The 24,754-nt window shown below is 47.6% G+C and overlaps 3 protein-coding genes across 10 annotated transcripts; 1 reads left to right on the top strand and 2 right to left on the bottom strand.

Annotated features, from left to right (window-relative positions):
- Positions 1-370: 370 nt before the first annotated feature.
- Positions 371-3,844, bottom strand: dohh (deoxyhypusine hydroxylase/monooxygenase). Of its 2 annotated transcripts, none has more exons than XM_064330104.1 (5): positions 3,707-3,844; positions 2,667-3,067; positions 2,132-2,208; positions 1,673-1,922; positions 371-1,241 (listed from the first exon to the last, which is right to left on the bottom strand). In XM_064330104.1, the coding sequence occupies exons 2-5, from the start codon at positions 2,938-2,940 to the stop codon at positions 925-927; spliced, it is 918 nt and encodes a 305-aa protein (XP_064186174.1). In that variant the 5' UTR covers positions 2,941-3,067; positions 3,707-3,844; the 3' UTR covers positions 371-924. The 2 variants fall into 2 exon arrangements, with proteins under 2 accessions (XP_064186174.1, XP_064186175.1); XM_064330105.1 differs by lacking the exon at positions 3,707-3,844 and adding an exon at positions 3,551-3,690.
- Positions 3,730-24,536, top strand: fzr1a (fizzy/cell division cycle 20 related 1a). 7 transcript variants are annotated; one of them, XM_064330097.1, is made up of 15 exons: positions 3,730-3,814; positions 4,013-4,101; positions 11,103-11,216; positions 12,532-12,660; positions 13,536-13,599; positions 13,741-13,871; positions 14,914-14,996; positions 15,309-15,492; positions 16,685-16,750; positions 19,000-19,102; positions 19,435-19,619; positions 20,028-20,261; positions 21,072-21,176; positions 22,403-22,495; positions 22,862-24,536. In XM_064330097.1, the coding sequence occupies exons 2-15, from the start codon at positions 4,081-4,083 to the stop codon at positions 22,901-22,903; spliced, it is 1,554 nt and encodes a 517-aa protein (XP_064186167.1). In that variant the 5' UTR covers positions 3,730-3,814; positions 4,013-4,080; the 3' UTR covers positions 22,904-24,536. The 7 variants fall into 7 exon arrangements, with proteins under 7 accessions (XP_064186167.1, XP_064186168.1, XP_064186166.1 ...); XM_064330098.1 differs by lacking the exon at positions 3,730-3,814 and having other exon boundaries at positions 3,961-4,101; positions 13,744-13,871; XM_064330096.1 differs by lacking the exon at positions 3,730-3,814 and having other exon boundaries at positions 3,962-4,101.
- LOC135252240 (uncharacterized) lies at positions 6,030-9,164 on the bottom strand. Its single transcript, XM_064330103.1, has 2 exons — positions 8,797-9,164; positions 6,030-8,469 (listed from the first exon to the last, which is right to left on the bottom strand). The coding sequence occupies exons 1-2, from the start codon at positions 8,959-8,961 to the stop codon at positions 7,273-7,275; spliced, it is 1,362 nt and encodes a 453-aa protein (XP_064186173.1). The 5' UTR covers positions 8,962-9,164; the 3' UTR covers positions 6,030-7,272.
- Positions 24,537-24,754: the final 218 nt, after the last annotated feature.

A 24,754-nucleotide genomic window follows, 5' to 3' on the forward strand; every position in this document is an offset into this window, starting at 1 on the left:
TCCTGCAGCTCTCAACATTCTGCTGGCGCGTTCCGTTTCTTCCTGTTTTAAGTAAAGCAGAACACGACTGACTGTCCGGACCACACAGTACTGCAATGTCAAATTTCATGACAGTGGTTTTTTTGTTGTTGTTGTTTTGTATGTGGGCTGAACGCCACAACTGAAGTTCCTTCAGGAAAAGTGAGTTACATTTATGCGAGTGGCATGCTGAATATGAACAGGATTATGACGGGCTCAGAGCATCCTAAGGTTAGGCTACAGGGGAACACGCACAGGGCCCAGCATCGCTCTCTGACCACACCTCGTCACCTCCGTCGACCGAGGCGTGTCTTCACTTCCTCTCTGGAAAAACCACCACTTATTCACCCACTTTATTCACACCATCTCACTTTAATGTGTTTGACATTGATTGAGCCATTATAAAGCTGTACAGCAATAAATTAAAACGGGATAAAAAAAACAAACAAACAAAAGTGACAACTTGTTAATACAACTTCCAGGTTTCTTTTTCATCTACCTGATTTTCTTGTTCATTGTATTTATGCATCCAGTATGAGTAAGGTTGCCATGGTCGTTCCATTTCATCGAATACACTGAAAACTCTTGAACGTCATTCAATTCAAACATTCTCAATGTTTACCTCTGAAGGTAAGAAAGAATGCATGTGTTTAAAGTAAATAAGAGGATCCACAGCTCATGGAGACACCGATTTAACAGAAGCAAACAAGGTGTTCTCAGCAAACAGGTCTAAAGATTTGATGACTGAGACGGTGTGACAGACGTGCAAGCTGATTGGTGGTTTTTTTTGTTGAGCATGTTCTGTAGAGTTCTGAGCGTGTCTTATCGAGCACAGGCGAAGTCGTCCCCCCATTCCCCCGCCGTCCGGAGCTCCGCCCCCCCCCCCCCCCAACCCGCCCCCCCCCCTCACTGCGCCCCCTGCAGACGCTGCAGCCCGTCGGCGTACTGGAACTGCCCGCTGTTCTCGTACTCGTACATGTCCAGCGCCACCTCGCAGCTCTCCTTGACGACGCGCTCGCGGTCGGCGCGGAAACGGCGCAGGACCTGCAGGCAGGGCTCCGCCCCGATGGCGCCCAGCGCCTCCGCGCACTCGTGCCGCACCATGGCGCTCTCCCCGGCCCGCTCCAGCGCCGCCTGCAGCTGCGGGACGCTGGCCTCGTGCTGCACCTGCCCCAGGACGTAGCCGATCTCGTGCCTGAAGAGGGCGCTGCCGCACAGGAGGCCTGGGGGAGGGGAGAGGCAGCGTGTAAGCATCATCTATTATTATTATTATTATTATTATTTCACAAATATGATCTTTCCAAACGCAAAGGCAGAGCTCAGCCATCTTTCACCACAACATACTGAGTCTTTCGGCTTCTGAGAAGCAGTATGTAAGTATCATCTATTATTATTATTTCACAAAAATGGTCATTCCTAGAGCCACTAACCCATAACTTTAAATCGATACATTTAAGACATGAACATATTTGCACTGTCCAACTCTGATTTGATATTGTGTATAATCTTGGGAGCTGTGAATGCATGTTTCCTCTGACGACAATAAATGAAATAAATGAACAAACTTCCACCCAGTGACCTGCCGCCCCTCTGTCCTCCCCCCTTCCCCCCGCCCCCCTTCCCCCCGCCCCTCACCTCCCCCCGCCCCCCTCACCGTCTCCCAGGGCCAGCACGGCCTCCTCGGTGCCCAGGTTCCGCAGGGCGAACATGGCCCTGTAGCGCTCGAACAGCGGCAGCGCCTCGTCCAGGAGCTGGGCCCTCAGCTCCGCCACGCCCTTCCTGGCCGCAGGCGGGGCGGGGTCCACGGAGGCGTACGGGTTGCCGTCAGCCGCCTCCTCCCCCCGGCCCCCCCCGCCGGCCAGCCACTCCAGCCGCCTGACGGCCAGCTGACACGTCTCCGCCACCTGGGAGAGGAAGCAGAGCATGCTGGGTAAAAAAAAACAAACAAAAAAACAAACATCTGGACAAGTATCTGAATCAACCTCACCAACATTAGCCTGTTTAATCAGAATGTGTTTAATTCAGTTCTGTGTCAGAAACGGACACAAATTTGGATCCCCCATACAAGCAGAAATTTGCCGTTTTCTTTGCTTGGCCTTTACGAGAATCCTACCTCTACGACGGGATCCTCGGAATACTCCTTCAGCAGGTCGAGCACTTTGGGGTTACCGATGGCCCCTAAAGCTTCACCTGGAGAAACGGGCAGCAGAACAAGAGGTTTAATACACAACTCTAACCTGCCCTTTGTTTGCCAATATTCATTAGAGAATTCTCCTTTCAAACGACATATTCAACATTTTAATTAGTTATATTGTAAAGTTTCAGTGATGTGCAGGATTGTTTTAAGATCTTACCAGCATCTACAGGCTTAAGTATTCCAAATGCATATTTAAGTGTGACCATGTTGCTGCACAGTGCAGTGGTAACCAACCCTGTTCCCGGAGATCTAAACCTGAAGGTTTTCACTCCAACCCTAACAAAGCCACACCTCATTCAACAGCTAGAGATCTTGTTGAGCTGCTAATTATTAAGAGTCAGGTGTACCAAATTAGGGTCGAAATGGAAGACCTACAGGACGGCAGATCTCCAGGAACAAGGTTGGCTTACCACTGCTGTAGTGTGAACAGGTGGGGGAGTGCCTTGCTTACCAGCTTCGTGTCGCACCATGGGCTCCTGATTCGTGTCTTTCAGCACGGTCTCCAGTATGGGTATCGCGCGCTCATCCTGCATTTGCCCGAGACAGTAGGCCAGCTCGTGCTTCAGAAGCGCCGAATCGTCCACAAACGTCCGACTGATCCACTCGACGGCCTCCGCGCCGCCCAGGTTGCGCAAGGTGAACAGCGCCCGAAAGCGGGTCGTCAGCGATTCCTTTGGATTGGCCAGAATCGTGCCCACGGCATTCACCTCTTCCGTTCCGGCCATGCCGAGAGTCAAGGGTAGGAGGGGGGGAAATGAAAGTGGGGTCCGACCGCTCAGCTGTCCCTGGAGCGTAGCTGCGTTTCAGAGCTGGAGCATTGAATGGCAAAAACCTCCAGATAAGTTTCGGTGTCTGCATTGTGAAGGAAATGTGGAGTAACTTGTTAGATTTCATTACAAATCAAATGCAGAAAACGTTTTCTATTTTTGGTAAAGTAGATACACATTTTAAAGCGTTATTCATCAACTAAATGTTGAAAATGAATTTTGTGTTGCTTGGAGGAAACTGACATATCGCATGCTAGCTACAATCTGAATTTAATCTATAAATGAGTGTAGTACGATTGGTTTTCAGGCCCATGTCGATACATCTGTTAGCGGTTAGCTAGCCAACTGAGAAAAAGCAGGTGTTAGAAAAGTAGCTAACCAGCTTGCCCTCTCTCAAATTGCAGATCTAACGTTCAAGATTGAAACAAGTTTTCTCGCAGTTGTCTACATAATGTTACCCCACCACTTTTATATCCTAGCTGCTTAAATACTGTACATTAGTTAATATACCGTTTATATGTTCGTTAGTTTTCATAGGTAACCATGCCAGCTTGTAAAGTTAACTTACACGACTTGATGTTGGATGTCTTGCTAGTTAACTGCGCCATATATTCAGAATATTTACATATATCCAACAGTCCGACGCCGCTTGTTGTTTTTTAGGCTTGCTTACTCCGTATTCTATTTAAACCGTTATCTATATTAGTAAAATATCTGTACTTACCGGTTTCAACTCAACATCAAGTGACAGGGCGACACCATTTTGTTCCACACGTGTGGCACGGCGTAAGAGCGAGTCTACGCACTGCGGAAGAGGGAATACCAGAAAACGGTAAGATTTCTTTTTTGTGTTTTGCCCACATTTTGTGGACAGTATGCTGTGCTTAGTGTCACTTGTATTCTTTATAATTTTTCTAGTACACGCTACACTGTAATGGCATCTGCATGTATATTTGTCAGACTAGTAAATGATAACCCCCCTCCCACATACATTTGGATTTTCCTTTAACGTCGCGTACGTTATACGCAGTCGGATTGGCGTCGGATTCGCGTAGGTCCACAGATCTCCATATTGTGCGGATCGACTCGGGCGACGGAATGCAGCACAAGCACATCCAGGTATCGTCTATCTTCGTGTTGCCCGAATTCCGCTTCGGCGTGCGGCGGATTTGTCCGTTTGATTGCTTAGAATTAATGGAGATGGAGAGATGGATGGAATATTCTGGACAGGGCTTATTCTTAAAGTTTCTCAGGGCAAGGGGTCCTCTGTCCACATCCTCGGTTTATCCATTATATTAGTAAAATTGGACTGATTATTAATGCAAGCCCAGCTCCACTTCTCACCCAGCAGATCTCCATGGTCTGTAATAATGTCCAGCTTCACTTTGACTCTCACTCTTCAAAAACATATCACAGTTCATGCCTCATAAAATATATTTAAAAAAACATACTGGCTGAAATGTAGAGCACTCATAATAGAAATGGTTTTAGAGAGGACCATATTTATTTATTACAAAAAAAAATTCAGTATACAATTTCATATGTTGCTGTCAAACTTGAAATGACCAGCTATTTTACATTTAATCATAATTGGTTTTATTTGACAAGGAAATGGTGTCAAACTGAACTAAAAATGAACGCACACATTTGAATATTTGGATACACTATATTGTACAATATATTTATAACTGAATGTGATTTTCACTGTGCAACAACATTTGTGTACAAAAGGGACTAAACCATGAAAATATATGGATTTTAATAGCCCTGTGTCACAGCAGTAGACTGGACAATTTATATTCCAAAACCCCGCAGAAAAACTATATTTTGTCATAAAAAGACATCTTCAGAATAATTTATTTACAAGGACCTGAGAAAAAGGTTATGCTGTAAGTTTAGATACTGTTACGAGAGATGATATTCACTTATTTCAAATATTACTGGCAGTAAATTACTAATTTTATTTGAAATATGAAATAAGTAATGACATTGACACCTTCCATACAGAAGAGGTCTGCCTGGTCTCGGAGAACTGCAGAATGTGCTGGTTTTGTTGTTACCCATAACTCACTCAACTGGATCATTTAAAAGTAGGCGATTGCACAATTGACTCGCCTGGTTTCTCACGTCAGAACTGGCTGCTTATTTTAAGATGGAAATAAAAAATAAAAAAATCAGACACATCAGGCACCAGGTTTGCAAGCCCCTGACACGCTGGCTGTGTTCGAAATCACATACTATGTACTACATACTAGATTTTGTTTTTTTAGCATGTCCAAATTAATAGTATGAATGAAATATTTTTGCAAAAAACCACCAGGGTCAGGATCACAGTTCTGACTATGGCCTACACTGCAGCCAACAGGACAGCCCATTCAACGAGACACTCAGTGGTCACAGGCTCTTCTCTAAGTCACATCTCTTCAGACTCTACCATGACTGGCATTCACACTACACCTCTCTGCGGGGCTACCCTGATTGTGTAACCAATGAAGTAGCATGTCCATGCAGCTGTGATCTTGATCATGTCTTAGTTCTTTTTTCATGCTTATGACCGTGCCTCACCACTTTGTCTTAAGACTTAGCCATTAGCTTTACTGACTTATCTTTAGGACTGAGCCATTACCTTTACTGTGTGAACTAGACTGATGTTCCTGGCTGTGGATAGCTGCTACCTTATAGCAGAATTGTATCTTTTATTTGACCTGAGTTTGTATTTGTTCCAGTGACTTTCGGTATGTACCGACTGTACGTCGCTTTGGATAAAAGCGTCTGCAGAATGAATGTAATGAATTCCAAGGCCGGAACTCATGGAATGAAGTAAAAACTCCACTTTTATAACCAGCAAACAAATACGACAAATATGGCTGGAACAGAGATTCAGACGTGAATCTGCCTCCAATCCAACAAAGGACAAAATAAAAACCTTGTTTGAAAAAAAAAAAAAAGATGCTGACCGAGCACAATGATCTTTAGAGCTACAGTACACACACTGCAGACCACTTTCCCTCCGTGTATGCGAGAAATGAGTCAGACAGAGCTTTGAATATGAAAAAAAATAAAAAATGGACTGTCTCCATTATTTATTCATGTTCACGCATTCAAGTCAGGAATTGGTAGTTGTGATAAGTCATCATAAGATACAAATGTAGACAGAGAGGACATGTTAGAGCAAGAATATCATACTCCAGTCCTGGATGGCCTCAGTATCTGATGGTCTTTTTTTGGTGCATTTCAGCAGCTGAGCACTTAATTTAAGTCACTGGCCGGCTAAAGAGTCCACACACCTCGTTTCCAAGGCCTAAACTGGTTGTTGATCGAGAGGAAATCACAAAAAACCAACATGCACATTTTTAATCAGTCAAGAGCAGCTAATGCTTTCATTCTTAGAATGTGTAGGGTGGCAGACGCTACCTGTACAAAAAGAGTTCCCAGTCTTTAAGCTGAGCAAATCAGAGGCTGACAGGCATAATCAGTGGGATCCTTACAGCTGGAAGCGTAAACTGAATCCAAGGCATTTGTGGAAAAAAAAGAAAGAAAGAAAAACTGTTGAAAGACAAAGAAAATGGGTATCGGGCAAATCTGTATTGTGCTATCTGGTTTCAGGAAAAACATTACTAGAGAACCCAAGCATATTTTTTTCTAACAGGTTTCATTGACGGACAGAATGGCTGTAATCACAACTAACACACGTGGTGGGGGGGGGGGGCTCAGGATCTTAAGAAGTGGTATCCAGCCCTGTTCCTGGAGATCTACTGTCCTGTAGGTTTTCACTCCAACCCTAACAAAGCCACACCTCATTCGTGGCTGCCCAACCCTGCTCCTGGAGATCTACTGTCTTCCTGCCTGTTTTCATTCCAACCCTAAAAAAAAGCGCACCTCATTGAACAGCCAGAGATATTGGTCGAGCTGCTAATCAGTAAGAGTCAGGTGTAAATGGTAAATGGACTGCATTTATATAGCGCTTTTATCCAAAGCGCTTTACAATTGATGCCTCTCATTCGCCAGAGCAGTTAGGGGTTAGGTGTCTTGCTCAAGGACACTTCGACACACCCAGGGCGGGGTTTGAACTGGCAACCCTCCGACTGCCAGACAATCGGTCTTACCTCCTGAGCTATGTCGCCAAAGTAGGGTTGAAATGAAAACCTACAGGAACAGTATATCCCTAGGAGCAGGGTCGGGCAGCCCTGCTTTATCTGCTGAATGAGGTGTGCTTTTATTAGGATTGGGATGACAAACCCAAAAACGGGGTCGGCAGATCTCCGGGGACAGGGTCGGGCCGCCGCGGGTCTAAAGCAGGGTCAGCAGCTCCGCCGCGGCGGTGGTCTCCGCCACGTGGAGGAAGGAGGCGACGGAGCGGTAGGGGAGGTGTTCGGGGATGTGCCCGCCGCCCTCCTGCTGCTGCTGCTGGCAGAAGTAGTCGCAGAGCAGCGAGCGCACCCGCTCGGCGTTGGGGTCGTCCATGTAGGCGGGCAGCGCGTCGCACGGCTGCACGCACTCGGCCTGGCTCACGTCGTCCGCCCACTCCTCCACGAAGGCGTCGCCGTGCACCTCGCACATGTTGTGCAGGATGCAGCAGGCCAGCACCATGGTGGGCACCAGGTCCAGCCGGCAGTCGTTGCGCCGGTGCAGGCACTGCCAGCGGGCGCGCAGCCGCTGGAACGCCACCTCCACCACCGAGCGGGCGTGGCGCAGGTGGTAGTTGAAGCGGCGCTGGCGGGGCGTCAGCTGACCCGACTCCGGGTAGCACTTGAGCAGCCAGCTCTGCAGCGGGTAGGCGGCGTCGCCCAGCAGAAGGTAGCCCATGGGCTGGCCCAGGACGTTTCGCGGCGGCTGCGGCGACAGCCGGCCCTCGCTGGCCATGGTCCACAGGGTGGAGCTCTGCAGGATGCTCACGTCCTCCGTGCTCCCCGGGAAGCCCGCGCACACGTCCCAGAACTGGCCCAGCCCGTTGACCACGCCCTGCAGCACCACCGAGTGCCAGCCGTTGCGGTTGCAGCAGTGCGTGGCCTTGCTGGGCGGTGTCATGATGGGGATGTGCAGGCTGTCCAGCACCCCGACGCAGTGCGGGAACCCCCAGCGCATGCTGAAGAGGCGCACCGCCTCGTCCAGCTCCTGCTCGCTGGGCTGCTGCAGGTACACGGGCTTCAGCAGCAGCACCACGGCGTGGCACACCTCCCGCACGCACTGCCCCACCGTGGAGCAGCCCACGCCGAACAGCGCGCTGATGGTGCGGTACTCCACGTTGGTGGCCAGCCGCCACAGCGCCACCGCCACGCGCTTCTCCAGCGGCAGCGCCTGCCGGAAGTTGGTGTTCATCCGCGTCAGGCGCGGCTGCAGCTTGCCGCACAGGGCGAAGAACGTGTCCTTGCTCATGCGGAACTTCTCCAGCCAGTCGCGCGGCTGGAACTCCTTCATCACCACCCGCTCCCACCAGTCCGTGCTCTCCGTGATGCTCCAGGGCCGCGTGTGCGCTCTTGAGGCCATCTGAGAGGGAGGACAGGGGAGAAAGTTAGCTAGGTGAAAGCTGAAAAAATGGCTTCGTATTCAACGGGGCATTGTCACGTTCAAGGGAAACACTTGTTTATTCAGAAAAGAAAAGGTCAGCTAAAAACTCCTCAAACATTTGGACTGTTATAAATTACGCAATATAATATAGGCAGCCCTTTTGATATACAACATTATTTAAAGTTAATTTATAACATCACTTCGCTTACCGCAACCGAAAATATACATAATTACAGGAGCCGGCAGGCGCTAACCACCAGAAAGAACTTAATATGCTGTCTAGCTTGCAGATATTGCGCTACATACCATGCGCATCCTTTTCATTCTCTGTAAAAGGAATTTTCTGTGCCTGATTCGCCTGTTTATTTCATTCCGCCTCTGTACGAGTGCATTGTTTATGTACTCTCGTCGCTGGCGAAGCAAGTGCACAAGCAACGACTTTATGTGCCGCGCAGATTCTTCCCTTGTCATTTTCAGAACATGCACAAAACATGCATTTGACTCGGAACAAATTGATCGAGACGTTTCGACTAAACTAAAACATCACACGTTTTACTGCAAAGCGGAAGATTTTGATAACTCCTTTCTATGCTAAAGCTAAAGAAATCAAAGGCGCGACTTCAAGCATGAAACCTCGGACTTCCGGCGTTCGTAAGGCAGTGATCCTGTCAAAATAAGAGTGGTTTCTGCGTTTAGAATATAGTCCTCTCGCAATGGTGGAGTTATACAGCTATTCCCATTGCTGTTTAACTCGGTCATACAATCTTTATAAATTGTTGTGCAAAACCAATCTTAGCCTTCCAATCACTTCCAGCTGAACAGTACTGATGAGTGTTTGTGGTCGATGGTTGTAAAGAATAATTACTAAGATCCACTGTTGCATTTGTTTTATTTCATTCAAGCCAAGCTTTCCAATGAAAGGTTTGACCAAACTGGTGATTTCATGCTGACCTGGATTTGATGCAAGCAAATGATATAGCTTGTTGCTGCTGTTCTTTCTTAAGTATGATGTTTACGAGAGCGAACTCAGTCAGTGATCTTGACTGTGCCCCTATATAGTTAACTGAATAGGGCAGGGGTGTCAAAATTAATGTTGAGGGGTGGGGGGCATAGTGTCTGAAAGTTTTTGCAGTTTCCTTTCGCTCAGATGCCAATTTGGGCCTTGAGAACAATGTGTGTGGGTTATTTAGCCAATCAATGAATTAAGTGCATCTCTGCTGCTCAGAACACCCCCCAAAAAACGACAGACACTGTGGTCCTCCAGGGCTGTAGTTTGACACCTGTGAAATGGGGTGTCAGGCACTCACCATTTGCTAGAAATTGGCTGACACCCAAGTTAGTCCACTGTATATAGGGAATAAGTGGCCCATTTGAGACACAGACAGTATTTGTGTCAATCGTAGTAAAATATTCACATGTTGCACTGGACACTGCATGCTCTTTTACTGCATTCGCACACAATTGTGTTCCCTTAGCAACGCTACCTGGCTTTTAAGTTGTATTTATTCGAATTTCCTGACACCGGAAGTGTAGTTCCCAGAATGCATTGCGATGCGAATAATAACATTGTGGAAGCCTCCATATTGGGAGAGTCAGAGCAGGGACGACTATCAATGGAATATGTAACGGTTGTATTTTCATATCTGCCTTGCACATATTCCACTGCCTTTCGGGTGTAGAGACGGTAACAGAGTACACGAACACAGCTCAATTTGGGTGAAAATCCGAAGGATTGCATATCAGTTGTCTACAGAATCGCCAAAATCCACTTGAGGTAAAACCTGTTTGTTTTGTTTTGTAGTACTAGCTTGGTTTGTTAGCTAAGCTCAGGTCGCCGGTTGACCAAATACACAACAAAAGTGACCAGTGTGACCGTAAGTATGTTGGTTTGGTGATGATTTTTATATTTTAAATGTTGAACTTCTCAGCGTTTTAATTCAAATGAATGTATTAATTCCTAAGTCACTACGTTCTGTTCTACATTTTGTGTTAAGCTAGCTACATAATGGTAGATACTGCTAGCTAGACTAAGCATTTGTTTCTAAGTTAGTAACATCAGACTAGCAGGCAGTTCACATTAGCTGTCCATTTAAGCTTGACATTCATTCAAATCTTTGTCATTTTCCTACGTTAGCAGTTGCCAGCTAACTAAATCAAAATAGCTGTCAGTCTCGGCAGATAAGCTAACTGGCTGGTTAGGTGCCGTCTCTTTTCATTGGAATCATTTTCATCAATACGTTACACATTAACTGTTAACTTGGCAAATCCTGCCTCTGGTTTTAAACCTATATTTTGAAATTTTTACGGTCTTTAAGTCGTGTAGTCGCATCACTTCTTTACCCAATACAACCACACGTCTCTCGAAGTTCCAGTATGTGAAATGTGTACACTGGGAAATGCTTGTTTAGCTTTGTTTTTATCAGCGAGCAATTGCTGATAATACTGTTTATAGCAACGTAATGACCAATTGAACTACAGCTGCAAGCATTTTGTGGTGATGCCCTTAGCAGCAGCAGTAAGATAATTGTGCCCTGTCTACACAATTGAAAAGATAAAGGAGTTATCTTTTTTTAATGTCCGCTGTCTTGTTTGTTTTCCCTTTGGGAGTGTAGACAGGTGTCTTGAACGTTGGTGAACTGTCTCCATCCAACACTGCCATGGACCAGGATTATGAGTGTCGGCTGCTTCGACAGATCAATATCCACAACGAGAATGCCAGCCCTGTAGTGAGTCTTCTGCTCCTTACCATTGAGTGAATGCACGCGTAGACTCAAAAATTCTCACATTCCTACACAAACAAATTTTTATTTGAGAGACATCCATAATGTTTTTTTTTAGTTATGCGTGTGTTCGAACACTTCTGACCTCTCAAACGCGCACGCACACACACATACACACAAACCCAAGCATAAACACATTTCTGTAGATTTTGCATGGATGGATCCCCTGGATTGTTACAAAGGGACTACAGGTGAGCCACCCAGCCCATGTTGAAACCGGTTGTTGAAATAATATACTTTACAATAGCCCACACCCTAAGGTGTCACAGGATTAGCGGGGGCGCTAGTGAATTTGCATTGGTGGGAGTGCTCTTGTGTACCAGAGGAGTTTCCATTCTTCTTGGGTGGGGTTCTCAGTGCATTCTTTTGTTCGCCCACAGGAGGGAAATCTAAGAACAGAAAGACATGAAACTTCAGCTGGGTTCACTTAGCATTTCCTTCTTTGACTTCGCCTTGCGAATACATTTCAGCGTCTGTTTTTCACAAACACAGTTCGGCAAGATGATTTCGATGAACAAAAAATTGCTGGGCCAAAGCTAAGGAATGGTTACACACTTTGTTGTACGTCGCTCTGGATAAGAGCGTCTGCCAAATGCCTGTAATGTAATGTAATGTAAAAATGGTTGAGTCCAGACCTTAATCCTACATTTGTGCACACTGTATGTTTATAGAAGTATTTTTATATGTTTTATATGGGACAAACTTTACAGAAACAAGGACTTTTACAAAACAAATGTGTTCACAAAATACAGAATTGTGAAAACTTTAGAGTGACTTGCCTCATTTTTATGGTCTGAAAATTGTGCATCTAATTTTCAGTCTTTGTCTATGCAAGTCACACATTTTATACATAATTAAAGGGAGATGTCTGGGTTGGAACAAAATGAAATCATACCAACTGGGTAAACTTTTTAGTGAAAAAAACTATGCAGGGCTCTACGCTAACATTTTTGTCAAGGAACGCCTGTTGTCCTAAGTCATCTCAATTATTAGATGTGCTCCTAAAATACTGTATTTATTTATTTATTTATTTTTACAGTTAGCACACTTTAAAAAAGGGGGCATTGTTGGGACCTGGTGTACTGTGAGCTAGGCGGTGATATAATTTAAGCTTGGTCCTCAGTGACAGTTAAGTTTTGAATGGCAAAGCAGGCCTTTTCTTGTCTCCAGAGTAACGTGTTTCTGTTAAGCGTCTGTCTCTTCAGCAGGCGACGTGGCGTAATGTGTCGGTTTTTTTTCTTCTTCTCTGAATCCTGTGCAGAAAGCAGCGGATTCGAGGAGAACCCTGACGCCCACCAGCTCGCCCGTGTCCTCCCCGAGCAAACACGGCGACAGGTTCATTCCGTCTCGCGCCGGAGCCAACTGGAACATCAACTTCCACAGGATCAACGTGAGTCCCGCGCGCTGCCCTGTCGGCCAGAATTCAGACTGCTCGCGCGTCACCGATCAAACCCAGAGTTTCGGTTAGGATTTACGTGTCATTGCCTGCTGCCATTTGGCAGCACTCTTATCCAGAAAGACGTGCGCAGATTACGTTTTTACGCACAGTCTGTTTGTGTTGGTGGATATTTCACTGAAGCAATAATGGTTAAGTGCCATGTTCAAGGGTACAACGGCCGTTTTACATCTGGAAATCAAACCTACAACCATTGCGTTACAAGCCAAGTTTCCCCACCATTATACTACAGCGATACTTTTTTATTGTAAATAATATCATGCTGATTCGCTTGCGCTGGATATTGACGATTGAACTGCGGTAAATGTCAGGTGTTCTGTCACGTGGAGCGCTGCAGTATACAACAGCGTGTGAGCGTCTCTTCCGTTCATTTTAGCCAAGAAGCGCGAGACGGTAACTGAAGTGGGGGGCGAGACCGCGAGACTGCGTTCGGTCGATGTAATTGCGGGGTCAGCCGTTCTGCCTCCTCGAAAATCCCCCGCGGTCCACAGCATTACATTCCGCGAATGTAGATTAAAAACCGCGCAGCTATTGGGTGCTGCCCTCTGTTCTTGAGAACTGCCGAAAGCGAGACTGCTTGCCTTTCATGCAGAGAGGATGGCGACAGACGCTGTTTGCAGTAGCCCGCAGAGGCACAGGAAAGTCAGAAAAATAAATCTGGATGCTAGAGACTGACTTCATTTCCTGTAATGACTCGAAGTGTTAGTCTGGAAACACGAAAGTGGCTGTGTTTTGTCCAAACCTCATTTTTGAGTAAATTACGAGCGACACAATCAATTTTCCTTGCTTCTCCTTTGTCTTGCGTTCAGGAGAACGAGAAGTCGCCCAACCAAAACAGGAAAACAAAAGACGCGACGTCGGATACCACCAAAGGTAAGCTGTCACACGAGGTGTACGTGCGCCTCCTGCAGTTTGACGGTAGCTTGCGTGTGTGTTTTTTCCCCCCGGAGGTGTCAGTGCTGGCTGGTAAGGTGTGTTTATGTTCCCTGTCCCTGTCCCCGGTGGTGTTGGCAGCAGACGGGCTGGCCTACTCTGCCCTGCTGAAGAACGAGCTGCTCGGGGCCGGGATCGAGAAGGTCCAGGACCCCCAAACCGAGGACCGCAGGCTGCAGCCCTCCACCCCCGAGAGGAGGAGCCTCTTTAGTGTCAGTGTGAAGCCCTCTCTCCACCCCTCCCTCCCTCTCTCCATCCTTCCCTCCATCTCTCCCTCTCTCTCTCTCCATCCCTCCGTGCTTCCCTCCCTCTCTCCATGCTTCCCTTCCTCCATCCTTCCCTCCATCTCTCCCTCTCCATCCCTCCGTGCTTCCCTCCCTCTCTCCATCCCTCCATGCTTCCCTCACTCTCTCTCTCTTTCCCTCCCTCTCCATCCCTCCATCTGTCCATCCCTCTCTCCATCCCTCCATGCTTCCCTCCATCTCTCCCTCTCTCTCTCTCCATCCCTCCGTGCTTCCCTCCCTCTCTCCATCCCTCCATGCTTCCCTCACTCTCTCTCTCTTTCCCTCCCTCTCTCCATCCCTCCATCTGTCCATCCCTCTCTCCATCCCTCCATGCTTCCCTCCCTCTCTCTCTCCAACCCTGAGAGCTTTCGGTGCTGCTGGAATGTCCGTATAGATAAAATGTGTGTGTGTGTGTGTGTGTGAGGGAGAGTGTGTGTGTGTGCATTTGTGTGTGTGAGAGTGTGGTTGTGCGTTCGTGTGTGCCTGCCTGCCTGTCTGTGTGTGTGTCAGTGTGTGTGTGTGTGTGTGTGTTGGTGCGTGCATGTGTGTGTGTGTGTGTGTGTTGGTGCGTGCATGTGTGTGTGAGAATGTACTCTCAAAAAATGAATGGTTGGATTTTCTCAATAAGCTTGTGGACACTGGTTGCACAAAATATTAACAACAATTCATTTTTTTGAGTGTATGTACGTTTTTTAAAATCATTTCTAATGGCAGCAGTATTGTTCTCAGTAGTGTAGCAGTAGCAGTGGTAGTGGCTTATAGTTCTTTTCATTGCTATCGTTCCTCTTTATCCTCATGTTGATGTGCAGAGCCATAATGGTTGCCCGTGCTGACTGTGTGCTTGCCTGGTTTCATGCGCAGTACTCCCTCAGTGCCATTTTCATTGCTATTGTTCCTCTTTGTCATGTTGATGTGCAGAGCCATAATGGCCGCCTGTGCTGACTGTGTGCTTGCCTGGTTTCATGCGCAGTACTCCCTCAGTGCCAAACGCTGTAGCCCCGACGATGGAAAAACGGTCTCCCCGTACTCCCTCTCCCCCGTCAGCAGCAAGAGGTACGTCGGCGCTTCTGCGTTTTAATCTTCCATCGAGATGAGTGGAAGGGCGGCCATTTTGGTGCCTTACCTTCTGTCCAGTTTGGCTTCGGCCTTTTCGCATGTCAAAAAAACGGTCTTGGTTGACCCCAAAATGTGAGGTAGAAGAGTCAGGCTCTAGGATTAGTGCTCGTCACAGTGTGTTTGGCGTGAAGTGGTTTAGTGATGAGTGTGAAGTTGAGGCTGCGTGACGGCTGTTAAAGACGTGGTGTTGCGGTGAGTGGCGGTTGCTTTCAGTGCGTGAGACCACCGCCGTCCTCGTTCCGTTTGCAGCCAGAAGTTGTTACGGTCGCCGCGGAAACCCACGCGCAAGATCTCCAAGATCCCCTTCAAGGTGCTGGACGCCCCGGAGCTGCAGGACGACTTCTACCTGAACCTGGTGGACTGGTCGGCCCTCAACGTCCTCAGCGTGGGCCTGGGCACCTGCGTCTACCTGTGGAGCGCCTGCACCAGCCAGGTGAGGCTTTCTGTGTGTGTGTGAGTGTGTGTGTGTGTGTGTGTGCGTCTACCTGTGGAGCGCCTGCACCAGCCAGGTGAGGCTTTCTGTGTGTGTGTGTGTGTGTGTGTAAGTGTACTGTACGAATGTGTGTGTGTGCGCGCATGTACGTGTGTGAGTACACTGTATTTATGTGTGTGTGTGTAAGTATACTGTACGAGTGTGTGTGTGAGTGTGCGTCTACCTGTGGAGCGCCTGCACCAGCCAGGTGAGGCTTTCTGTGTGTGTGTGTGTGTGTGTGTGCGTCTACCTGTGGAGCGCCTGCACCAGCCAGGTGAGGCTTTCTGTGTGTGTGTGTGTGTGTGTGCGTCTACCTGTGGAGCGCCTGCACCAGCCAGGTGAGGCTTTCTGTGTGTGTGTGGGTGTGTGTCTACCTGTGGAGCGCCTGCACCAGCCAGGTGAGGCTTTCTGTGTGTGTGTGTGTGTGCGTCTACCTGTGGAGCGCCTGCACCAGCCAGGTGAGGCTTTCTGTGTGTGTGTGGGTGTGTGTCTACCTGTGGAGCGCCTGCACCAGCCAGGTGCGGCTTTCTCTGTGTGTGTGTGTGTGTGTGTGTGTGTGTGTGTATGTGTACTGTACGAGTGTGTGTGTGTAAGCGTACTGTACGAGTGTGTGTGTGAGTGTGAGTGTGAGTGCACTGTATTTGTGTGTGTGTGTGTGTGTGTGCACGTACATGTGTGTGCACGTGTGTGAGTACACTGTATTTATGTGTGTGTGTGTGCACGTGTGTGAGTGTACTGTATTTGTGTGTGTGTGTGTGTGTGTGTGCGTGCGTGTAAGTACGTGTGTGTGCGTGCAAGTGTACTATATGAATGTGTGTGTGTGCCCATGCATTTAGGTACCTGTAAGTGTACTGCACGAGTGTATGTGTGTGTGTGTGAATATGAACATGAATATAGAAGTAACTTGGTATCACTGTCTTTTGTCTTTCTGATTATAGCTGTGCTGTTACCATTATTAGAATGTCCCTGTGCACTGTACGTGTGTGTAGAACCTTTACTAAAGAATAACTATTGGCATGTCATGGATGGTGGTTCAGTTTAATAATGCTGGTGTCGTACAGTAATAATCTAAGCTTTGTGAGCGGTTGCTTACAGTGCAGCTCACCTGGCTGGAATGGCGGCTCACCAGGTGTGTTTGTGTGTGAATCCTCAGGTGACTCGTCTGTGTGACCTCTCTGTGGAGGGAGACTCCGTGACGTCAGTGGGCTGGTCCGAGAGGGTGAGTTCGGCGTCGTTTGCGTCTGCGTTTGCTCGTGAACAGCGACCCACGCTAACCCGCGATGAGCGGTGTCTGCGATAGGCTAGAGCGACTGGACGCTGCGCAGTTGTCTGGCAGTCGGAGGGTTGCCGGTTCGAACCCTGCCCTGGGCGTGTCGAAGTGTAGCACAGTGGGTAAGGGACTGGGCTTGTAACCGAAAGGTCGCAGGTTCGATTCCCGGGTAGGACACTGCCGTTGTACCCTTGAGCAAGGTACTTAACCGAAATTGCTTCAGTATATATCCAGTTGTATAAATGGATACAACGTAAAAATGCTATGTAAAAGTTGTGTAAGTCGCTCTGGATAAGAGCGTCTGCTAAATGCCTGTAATGTAATGTAATGTAATGAAGTGTCCCTGAGCAAGACACCTAACCCCTAACTGCTCTGGTGAATGAGAGGCATCAGTTGTAAAGCGCTTTATAAATGCAGTCCATTTTACCATTTACACTGCTGTGTGTGATCCCTGCAGTTTTCTTTTTGTTATGAGTGTGTTTTATAGAGAGCACGCACACAGACGCACACACACACATGCGCACACACACACGCGCACGCACACGGCACACACACAGAACACAATAGTCACTGCATTGGCTAGACCATAGAAAATGGCCTTGAAGGGAGAAGATTCTGTCCTATAATTCAGCCAGCGCAGCAGCCATGCTGTGAAAAGCAGACCAAAATAATACCTTTCCTGATTTGACTGACATTTCGGTCTTTGCTTTGTTCAAAAGTGAGGATAGCCGCTGCTAAAGAGAACGTTTGGGGTCTGGCTCCATCGCAGACCATCTTTTTAATTAGTGTGTGGGCGGCTGTCAACACAGTTCTGTTTCTGGTGTACGCTGGTGTGTTTGAGAGAGAGGTGCTGGTTTCTGATGGTATATGCTGGTGTCTGAGAGAGAGGTACTGGTTTCTGATGGTATATGCTGGTGTCTGAGAGAGAGGTACTGGTTTCTGATGGTATATGCTGGTGTGTTTGAGAGAGGTGCTGGTTTCTGATGGTATACACTGGTGTTTGAGAGAGAGGTGCTGGATTCTGATGGTATATTCTGGTGTGTTTGAGAGAGGTGCTGGTTTCTGATGGTATACACTGGTGTGTTTGAGAGAGAGGTGCTGGTTTCTGATGGTATATGCTACTGTTTGAGAGAGAGAGGTGCTGGTTTCTGATGGTATACACTGGTGTGTTTGAGAGAGATGTGCTGGTTTCTGATGGTATACGCTGGTGTGTTTGAGAGAGAGGTGCTGGTTTCTGATGGTATACACTGGTGTGTTTGAGAGAGAGAGGTACTGGTTTCTGATGGTATAAGTGGTGTGTTTGAGAGAGAGAGGTGCTGGTTTCTGATGGTATAGCTGGTGTGGCTGGTATTCTTGAAGGGTGTTTTTTATACGCTGAGAGAGGTACTGGTTCTGATGGTATATGTACTGTTTGAGGAGAGGGTGCGGTTTCTGATGGTATACGCTGATGGTGTATTCTGGTGTGTTTGAGAGAGGTGCTGGTTTCTGATGGTATACGCTGATGGTACATTCTGGTGTGTTTGAGAGAGGTGCCGGTTTCTGATGGTATACGCTGATGGTGTACGCTGCTGTTTGAGAGAAGTGCCGGTTTGTGATGGTATATGCTACTGTTTGAGAGAGAGGTGCTGGTTTGTGATGGTATGCTGCTGTTTGAGAGAGAGGTGCTGGTTTGTGATGGTATATGCTACTGTTTGAGAGAGAGAGGTGCTGGATTCTGATGGTATACACTGGTGTGTTTGAGAGAGATGTGCTGGTTTCTGATGGTATACACTGGTGTTTGAGAGAGAGGTGCTGGATTCTGATGGTATACACTGGTGTGTTTGAGAGAGATGTGCTGGTTTCTGATGGTATACACTGGTGTGTTTGAGAGAGAGGCGCTGGTTTCTGATGGTATACACTGGTGTGTTTGAGAGAGATGTGCTGGTTTCTGATGGTATACACTGCTGTTTGAGAGAGAGGTGCCAGTTTCTGATGGTATACACTGCTGTTAGAGAGAGAGGTGCTGGTTTCTGATGGTATACGCTGCTGTTTGAGAGAGAGGTGCTGTTTTCTGATGGTATACGCTGATGGTATATTCTGGTGTGTTTGAGAGAGGTGCTGGTTTCTGATGGTATACGCTGATGGTGTATGCTACTGTTTGAGAGAGAGGTGCCGGTTTGTGATGGTGTACGCTGATGGTGTATTCTGGTGTGTTTCAGGGTAATCTGGTGGCGGTGGGGACTCATAAAGGGTTTGTGCAGATCTGGGACGCGGCCGCTGGGAAGAAGATGTTCACCCTGGAGGGTCACACAGCCAGAGTCGGTGAGGACAGACCCGCACTGGACCGTGCCGACACTCACCCCCCCTGCCCTCCCCCCCTGTCAATTTCACATATATACTTCAGGCTTTTAGCCCAAAATGCTATCCAGAGCGACTTCCACGGCCTACACTGCTGCATTCAGTTAGTTTATACAGCTGTGCATTTACTGTAGCAGTTTAGTTTAAGTACCTTGCTCAAAGGCACAAGCACAGCCACTCACACTGGAATTGAACCCGCAACCTCTGAGTTACAAGCCCAGGTCCCCGACTGCCCCTCCGCCTCTCTGTAGCCCGGGTCCTTCATCCACTTCCTGCCCCCCCCCCCTCCCCCCCAGGCGCGCTGGCGTGGAACGCGGACCAGCTCTCTTCGGGCAGCCGGGACCGCATGATCCTGCAGCGGGACGTCCGGACCCCGCCCCTCCAGTCGGAGCGACGGCTCCAGGGCCACAGGCAGGAGGTCTGCGGCCTGAAGTGGAGCACGGACCACCAGCTTCTGGCCTCGGGGGGCAACGACAACAAGGTACCCCCGACTGTAACACTGTGACTGTAACACTGCGACTGTATCACTGGGACTGTAACCCGCGACTGTAACACTGGGACTGTAACCCCACGACCGTAACCCCGCCACTGTAACCCTGCGACTGTAACCCTGCGACTGTGACACTGCGACTGTAACCCTGCGACTGTAACCCTGCGACTGTAACACCGCGACTGTAACCCTGCGACTGTAACCCTGCGACTGTAACCCGCGACTGTAACCCTGCGACTGTAACGACTGACTGTAACCCCCCGACTGTAACCCCACGACTGTAACCCACGGCTGCAACGACTGACTGTAAACCTGCGACTGTAACATCAACAAGTGACATCAAGTAACATGATGTCACTTGTGATGATGTCACTCCTGATGATGCTGTTCCCCCCCCAGCTGCTGGTATGGAACCACTCCAGCCTGCTGCCGGTGCAGCAGTACACCGAGCACCTGGCGGCGGTGAAGGCCATCGCCTGGTCGCCCCACCAGCACGGCCTCCTGGCGTCCGGCGGGGGCACGGCCGACCGCTGCGTGCGCTTCTGGAACACGCTGACGGGCCAGCCGCTGCAGTGCATGGACACCGGCTCCCAGGTCTGCAACCTGGCCTGGTCCAAGCACGCCAACGAGCTGGTGCGTAACCGCGGCGACGCAGGGCAGGGTGACCACATGGCGACCGTGTCCACCCCCCCCCCCCATCTCATCTCTCCCTCTCCTCTCCCCCCATCGCTCCCTCTCCTCTCCCCCTCTCATCTCTCCATCTCCTTTATGGCGCGTCTGCTTTGTCACCCGTGAATAGTTTACAGTTGTGATGTGAGGTTTAGTCACTGCGCAGACGCTTTTATCTGGATATAGCAGGTCCTCATTGTGTGTGACTTACACTGTTATGGTGAGGAAATGTGTTTTTAAATAACCAGATTTACTGCAGTGTGCAGATATTACTTTATAGTTTGCATTTTTCTGTAACACCTCCATTTATACTTAATCTCCTTGTATTTTGTTGGAGGGAAATTTTTTTTTTTGAGTTTTTGCTCTGAGGCATAAGCTCCAGCAATGATACAATCTTGAATAAAATCGAATAGCTCTTGGAGTGCGTGTTTAAAACTCAATCACTTGAGTGAAACGGTAATTTAATTTCACAGAGGTTATGGTGTAATATGCTAAATGCTGAAGAAATCAGTCATTAAAACACTGTATTGAGTAAATCAATGGCACGCGTTGGCGTAAAAATTAAGACTGTTTGGGAATAGAGTGAATTCATTTTTTAATTTATTTTTATAAAGTACGCTACAGTGGATTTTTTCTTAATGTTTTGGCCGTGTTTGCCCGTTCCCTTAGCAGTAAGCTTTGAGAGCTCCGTTGCTGGTCCGCACTCTCTCTCCCTGTCCCGCGCAGGTGAGAGTTCCGTTTCTGATCTCCACTCTCTCTCCCTGTCCTGCGCAGGTGAGCACGCACGGATACTCTCAGAACCAGATCCTGGTGTGGAAGTACCCGTCCCTCATGCAGGTGGCCAAGCTGACGGGCCACTCCTACAGAGTCCTCTACCTGGTGAGCGCCCCGCCCCTCCAGCCCTCCCTGTGGCAGGCGGGGCCGGCACCTGGCCTTGTGTGAGAGGCACACCTGTGTTGAGTACACGTTTGCAAGTACACGTTTGTGCTTTAACCCTTTAGAGGTTGAGAGGCGGGCAGTGAGTGTCGCATCCGTTTCTGGTTTCCATGCCGACTTCTGGCCTTAATTACTTTATTGGCCCAAACATTTACGCCAACTGACTGTTTTGGCTACATTTCTTGATGAGCGCACGAATGACAGCTGGAGACTGCTCTCGTGTCCCTGTATGAAACGTTTTACTGGGAGTTCATCTTGGACTGAACCAGTGGGGATTCATACAGCCAGTTAGCTCATTTAGCCAGGGTAACTGGTGGAAACAAAACCTGTTTACACACCGGCACTCCAGGGCCGGAGTTACTCAGCCCTGCTTCGGCTGCTGGTGTACTCTGAAAACAGTAGAATTTAACAAAATTCAGGGCTGTGCGGTGCTCTCATTTTAGGAGCTTTTTTCTCCTGCAAATTGATGAGCGCTAAGTGGGAAAAATAATTTATCCCTTCTGCTAATTGGGATGCAGTAGCGTTCTCCTTTTGCCACTTAGGAGCACATGTTAGCGCAGAGACCCAGAATTGTGTCGCCAACTATAATTGCACCAAAGCTAAAATTCTGTCCTGTATTGGTCTCTGATAGTTTATCTGACAGCGAGTGTGGCGACACATTATTAAAGCGTATGATCTCATTTGAGTAATTTGATTTTAACGGCGTTCTGAAGCAGGCGTGTATGAGAGCAGTGTAACGTGCTGCGTGGCTCAGTAGATGTGTCAGTGCTAGGCCTCACTCTTTAGCCTGATGGCTGCTGCTGCCTTCTCACCTCTGTGCGCTCTGCTTCATCTGACCTCTACTTCCTTTGACCTCTGACCTCTGCTTCCTCTGACCTCTACTTCCTTTGACCTCTGAACTCTGACCTCTGCTTCCTCTGACCTCTACTTCCTTTGACCTCTGAACTCTGACCTCTGCTTCCTCTGACCTCTACTTCCTTTGACCTCTGAACTCTGACCTCTGCTTCATCTGACCTCTACTTCCTTTGACCTCTGAACTCTGACCTGTACTTCCTCTGACCTCTACTTCCTTTGACCTCTGAACTCTGACCTCTGCTTCATCTGACCTCTACTTCCTTTGACCTCTGAACTCTGACCTGTACTTCCTCTGACCTCTGCTTCCCCTGAAGGCCATGTCTCCAGACGGGGAGGCCATCGTCACGGGCGCCGGCGACGAAACCCTGCGCTTCTGGAACGTGTTCAGCAAAACGCGGTCGACGAAGGTACGCCACGGTCGCCGGTCCCGGAGAACCTCGGGGGGTCGGCTGGGTTTGACCGTCACTCAGCACTTAGTTGTGACCCTGTTAGCCCTTTTAAGATGTGAGACATGTCATTAGAGTGTTCAGAACTGAACATTCTAATGCTGATGTCACAGTCACTGCTGGCAGTGGAAAAACAGCAGAGTTCCAGAACACTGACGAAAAGACATTCTATTAAAAAAACGTTCTGTGAAACCCCACTCTTTCAGAGGGTTAAGGAAGTCGGCTTCACAGCTGGACCCACCTCACCTGCTTATCTGGGTCAGAACTGTTTGCAGTCGAGCTGAAAGAGTCGTGTCATAATTCGCCTGCTCTTGTTTTCCTTTTCAGGAGTCGGTGTCGGTGTTGAACCTGTTTACCAGGATACGGTAATATTAGGACTGGGTTTGGGGGGCGGGGGACTTGAGAGAGGAAGGTGCACAGACTGCATCACGCAAAGCTCAGATCATTCTGCCAGGGACGGACCGAACTACAGCTCCTCCTGCACGTCCTTCCGGAGAGGAACGCTGAAGGAAGAGGAAGAAGGCCGGAGTCAAAATGGAAAGAACCCATTTTCCTCAATATTTGTTTACACACACGTGACTTGTTACCAGGACCGCCAAATGAGTATTTGGATAATGTTTTGTTGGTTTTGTTTTTGATGTTCTTTTTTTTTAATGTTTATTTTGTTTTAAAATATCAACGTCTTTTTTTTTTCTTCTATTTTTGTGTCCTCTGTGTTCACTTAAGTTTGTTGGAAACAGCCTTGTACACCAACGCCATTTAACCACTGGGAGAGAGAGAGACTCGGGCGCCATTTTATTTTTCTAGAATTCTAATTTATTTACTTTGTAATAATACTTTTGACAATTATAATATAATTGGCCAAACGTGCATAAATGGAATTTATGGAAGAACAAATGTTTTTTACAATGGGGGAAAAGAAATATTTTTTAAAAACAAACATATGAATGGATGTTATGAAAATTCAAGCTGCTCTTGGAAAATCTTTGGAACTGAGGATCTGAGATCAGTCAAAGCGGTCTTGTTTTTATGGAGTACGGCCAAGCACGTTACCTTTACCACTTTTGCACGTTCATGGCATGCAGAAGCACTTCATTTTAAACAGGACATTGAGAGATCTGTCAGCCAGTGTGTGTAAACGTCTTATCGGAACAAGCATTGGTTGACTTTGTGTCTTAAAGGATGTAGCAGCTGCTGGTATTCCAATGACCATATGCAGCATATTAGAAAAACACTTTTTTTTACACTATTGTGGGTGCTTTTTAACATATTGGAACAACGGTTCAATGCGTTTACCTTTCCAACCTGTGCCACCAGTGTTCTTCTGTACCTGTGCATATCCGCGTATGGAGAGGCTGAACACGTTGTGTCTGAGCAGTGGTACCTGTGCCAGTATTCCATTTACGTTTTTTTTCTTCCGGAGTGTTTGAGTAAAATTTAAACCGACAAGGCATAATTTTTTTGCGGAACACTGAACTGAAAAAGACATCGTGATGATTGTATAACTAGGGGACGGTTAAACTGGGATCTCCAAAAGCACGGCGTAGCCTGTATAATTTGGCCAGGAGAGTCTTGAACACGGGTGGTTTTGAAAGTCCGTGTCCCAAAAGATACTCTGTTTTTATTTCTGATTGAACAGAGAGGCTTGATTTCCCTCTGAAAGTTTTGTCGTGTAAAAATACAGTTTAGCTCTTGTTTGTGGTGGCTTGTTTCTTACTGTACAGCTGGAATGAATGCTATTTATTTGAGTTCTGAATCAGTGTTATCTTGTTGGCTTGAGCGAAACGCTTGAAAAGAAGCATGTTGAATGAATGACGACCTATTGTTTGTGCATCCATTTGTATTTTCCTTTTCCACTGACAACAAAAAGGTGGGTAAGCCTGTTGAACAGACATTTTCTATTCCTCTTTTCTATCATCGACAGAACTGCAATTATAACTGCCAACTCGAACAGCGTAAAGAATGTAAAATAAACAGAATAAATTCTGTCTTGTGACCCACATACAGCGTGGAATGCGTTTTCAATGCAAACTGATCACAGCGGATGAAACTAATGCGCCTCATTCACAAAACTTTTCTTAAATTATTCGTACTTTTGTTGAATCCTGTTCATGTGATTTGCATAAACAAATGCAGCCATGAACAAATACAGATAATAAATAAATGATGAATGACAAAAAAGTTCATGGAAACGTTCTTACACACAGTTTACAATCAAGT

The sequence above is a fragment of the Anguilla rostrata genome, chromosome 4, assembly GCF_018555375.3.
Source record: "Anguilla rostrata isolate EN2019 chromosome 4, ASM1855537v3, whole genome shotgun sequence".
In the NCBI taxonomy this organism is placed as follows: Eukaryota; Metazoa; Chordata; class Actinopteri; order Anguilliformes; family Anguillidae; genus Anguilla; species Anguilla rostrata.